The sequence below is a fragment of the Topomyia yanbarensis genome, chromosome 2 (genome assembly GCF_030247195.1).
Source record: "Topomyia yanbarensis strain Yona2022 chromosome 2, ASM3024719v1, whole genome shotgun sequence".
Taxonomy (NCBI): Eukaryota; Metazoa; Arthropoda; class Insecta; order Diptera; family Culicidae; genus Topomyia; species Topomyia yanbarensis.
In genome coordinates, this window is record NC_080671.1 from 216,434,200 (window position 1) to 216,437,995 (window position 3,796).

The 3,796-nt window shown below is 36.5% G+C and overlaps 1 protein-coding gene across 1 annotated transcript; it reads right to left on the bottom strand.

Annotated features, from left to right (window-relative positions):
- Positions 1-1,079: 1,079 nt before the first annotated feature.
- LOC131680059 (uncharacterized) lies at positions 1,080-2,779 on the bottom strand (the record flags this gene model as incomplete). The annotated part of the gene is made up of 3 exons (XM_058960785.1): positions 1,080-1,420; positions 2,344-2,706; positions 2,764-2,779. Coding segments are annotated over 3 exons (720 nt in total), but the record flags the coding sequence as incomplete, so codon positions are not given.
- Between the last annotated feature and the right edge of the window lie 1,017 nt (positions 2,780-3,796).

A 3,796-nucleotide genomic window follows, 5' to 3' on the forward strand; every position in this document is an offset into this window, starting at 1 on the left:
TCTACTGCATGCTACCGATAGGGTTATATTAGTTCTATCGAAGTTGAAGCAAAACCTTTCGTTAGAAGCATTGAGCACGCTGTTCAAAATTACGAGCACAACCGCATGCTCTTATTTTTCTCATACTATTAATTTGTTATCGAAACTAATGAAACAATTTGTATACTGGCCATCAAAAGAAGAGTTGAAAAGGAACATCCCTTTGTTTTAGAGAACAATTTTCAAACGTTACGATAATTTTAGACTGCACTGAAATACCAGTGGCGACCCCAAAATGTTTAAATTGTCGAATTTCGTTGTATTCTAACTACAAATCTAGAAGAACTATTAAGTTTTTAATTGGTGTAACTCCGGCAGGATTAATTTCATTTGTTAGCAGCGCATATACGGGAAAGGCATCTGACAAATTTATTTTTAATAATGAAAAATTAATTGATAGGCTCCAATCTCACATCGACGAAGTAATGGTAGATAAAGGTGTGACAATTGAACACGAACTAGCTAATAAATCTATAAAGTTACATATTCCACCTTTCATGAGAGGAAAACGGTTAACACCAGCTGAAGCAAGTAAAAATGAAGCAATTGCCAGAGCAAGAATCCACGTAGAAAGAGCAATCCAAAGGATTAAAATATTTGCAATTATGTCAGACTGTATCAGCTCTAGTATGATTGGTTATATAGATGACATTATGATAACAATATGTGGTATTGTCAATCTTACTGATCCAATTTTAAGTGATGATAAGTTTTAAATTCGTGTGTCGAATGTTCCTTGATTCTTTCCACGAGATCTTGGAAACGCTTGGAATATTATAGAATGTATAGCTTGAACGCCAACCTTTTCTTTTGTTTTTTGATCTGAATACTGTAATGCCTTATAAGTTTTTGTTTCGTAATTTCATCAGAAATGCAGAAAAAATATTTTTATTTTTTATATTTATTGTTTAATAACCTTTCTTAACATTTTCTCAAAATAAAGAATTTTTAAATCATTAACCACGTGCTGAATAAAAGATTCATCGCACGGTACTTCTATCACGACGAAATCATCATCGGCCAACGAATAAATGATAAAATCACACGTAGAACAATTTAGAATCCAGTATGATCTCGCCGCTTTCCTCATGCTTGGCATATGTAGTCACGTTTGCCGAATTGAGGATATCATGCAATACCATTTCAGCTGTACCAGGACATTTGATTTCCAGTAATAGGCCAGATTCTGGATCTAGTCCATCTAGAGATCCTCCAATCCAGCTTTCTGTGGGATGAATTACCAGGCCGCATCGCTTTATTAGAGGATTACGGTTTCTCCGATAGCAGTCAAATGCTGCGGATTCGGTTTCCTTCCCATATTTAGTAGACTTTAAATTCAGATTGCGGATGCTCCAGTATGACTCAATTTTTTTATCCCAATAGGGATCTTTAGGGGTGTGCGGGTTAAGGCATTTTCTGATGCAGATTTGTACCGTGAGTTAATATCTCAAGCCTTTTTCAATTTTTTGGCCCGAAACTATTGAAAAAAACATTTTTTAGTTTGTTTCCTTTTTGGACAATAACACATCCAAACCCATGAGACTTGCACGACTCCATAGGTTGCCTTATCAGATCTACCATAGTTTGCAGATTAAACTTGGGATGGCAGGCTGCTAGCGGATTGACAAAGTACCAGATCATGATCAAAGAGAATAGGAAAAGAGACGAATAGTGTGAAGCCAAAAATACCTTATTGAGCAGACCAATCGTGCAATGTAAATAAACATTACTCATGCCTGAGTTGGAGGAGATAAGTATTGTAAATCTATCAAAAAAAAATTGAATTTTCGTCAGAATTTAGTGCAATCGTGATTGTAAGGTGCATTCTAGAGTCTATGTATGAGTAAAAACAAGTTTTAGAATTATTTCATCTCTTTGTTTCGAAATGCGCATCGTTTGATAAACAAATCCAACGATCGACAAAAGGTTTGTTTTCAAAATATAATAGGAGTCATTTAAAGTGCTGCCTTTGGAAACGGTTGCCAAATTCTAGTGTTGAAATCATCGTAAAGGGAGTGTTGCCGTTTTGACTGATTTTCACTCTGCGTCTCTTTCACTATTCTCTTTGATCATGATGTGTGGGGTGCTGTCCCGGTTAACAATAAGGCGAACGAGATATTAGCAGATACGTCATTTAGTAGGACAACCGTCAGTTTGCTGGTTGAATTTAATTTGATTTTTTTAAATTTAAAAATCATTAAAGAATAATTAAAGTTTAAGAATGATATGAGTGTACTCGTAAGGGCACCCGCTACCAATACATATGAAAAACTGGCACAATTTCTCCAAATTAAAGATCCCTATTAGGGGACTTATTTTTAATATATGTGAAGAGCGAATAGCATGAGCTGGCTGTAATTCTAGATGCTCGATGAATCTTCCAGGCAATTGTATTCTGGTCTTCAGTTTCAATGGCAATCATTATGGACTTTTTAATGTCGACTTTGATGTATTTTTCAAAATACGCTTTTTCATTGTCCGAGCAAATCGACGCTGGTTTAATGGCAATGTCGTTCATTTTTCGCATTAGGCATGCTTCCAATTCTTTTGAAGTGCAATAGCCGTTATCAGGGTACCCTGATGCCTGTTGAGCCCGATTTGGATAGTGTATAGGGTCGTTTAGAAACCTGCCATTAATATGCTTATAGATAGCAGATTCTTTTGAAACTAAAAATATAAAACTGGTTGATTGATTGAACATCTAAATATTTCAATGTATCATACCGGCCAATATCCTACTGAATGATTCACATTAAGCATCATCCTTTTCGTAATTGCAGACCTGACAGACAGGTGTCTCACAACATGTTTTAGTTTTGCTTTGATTCGCCAATACGAATGATGAGAAAAACCGACCGACCAATATTCATATATGAACACACGAGAAAACACTACTATCGCTCTCTCGCTCGTTTTCGAATATTCTGTCTTTCCATCGCCTTCAATCTAGTGGCCAGTGCTAGCAAACTTGCATGTTCAGTTTTTCAATAACAACATTCCAACAATATTTTCAAAGAATGTTGCAGATTTGAAAAGAAGGAAGGAAAAGATTTTCACAAATTTAAATTCTTTTGTGTTATTTGTTAGCGCTGATAAAGGCTATTTAGTTTGCTACTAGCAAGGAGCTACACAAACAAATCGATTTATACAGTTAATCAACGGAGGCTGCCAAATAGTTCGAATAAAAGCATGCGACTAGCGTACTTTGCACGTTCTACATTTTATCAATACTAGAGAGGATCAATAAAATAATTCAAATTGTAATAGCGACATGCAATTGTGGCAACACTGGCCATGGGATGGTGGGGGAACACCCACATTCGTTTTAGTTATGATGGTATTAGCAGCAGAAAGGAATGGAAAAGCAGTGCACGAAAACGAGCGAGAGAGGATAATTTAAATTCTCTTTCTTTCTTTCCACACATCGTACTTCTTATATAGCTTTCTGAAAATGATTTGTTATGCACCATAAAATGTAAATTTCAGTTTAACTCTTATTAGAACACAATTAATTGGTCCTGTATAGAACCGTTTATTGTTTTATTGCGGGAGCATAATTCAGACGCACTCCCCGCGGACACGGTGAGCCAGAAAGCACTATTTTGCATCCTCGAACAAACCGACCAAGTAGGCATCGTTGGCTTCTCGGGGCATCATTACGACTGAGCTTTGTAACCGTAGCTCGACTTTGCAGTCCTGCACAATCTCACGACCCAGACGCTAGAACGATAGCCTACTCTGTTGCCCTTTAGTTGGG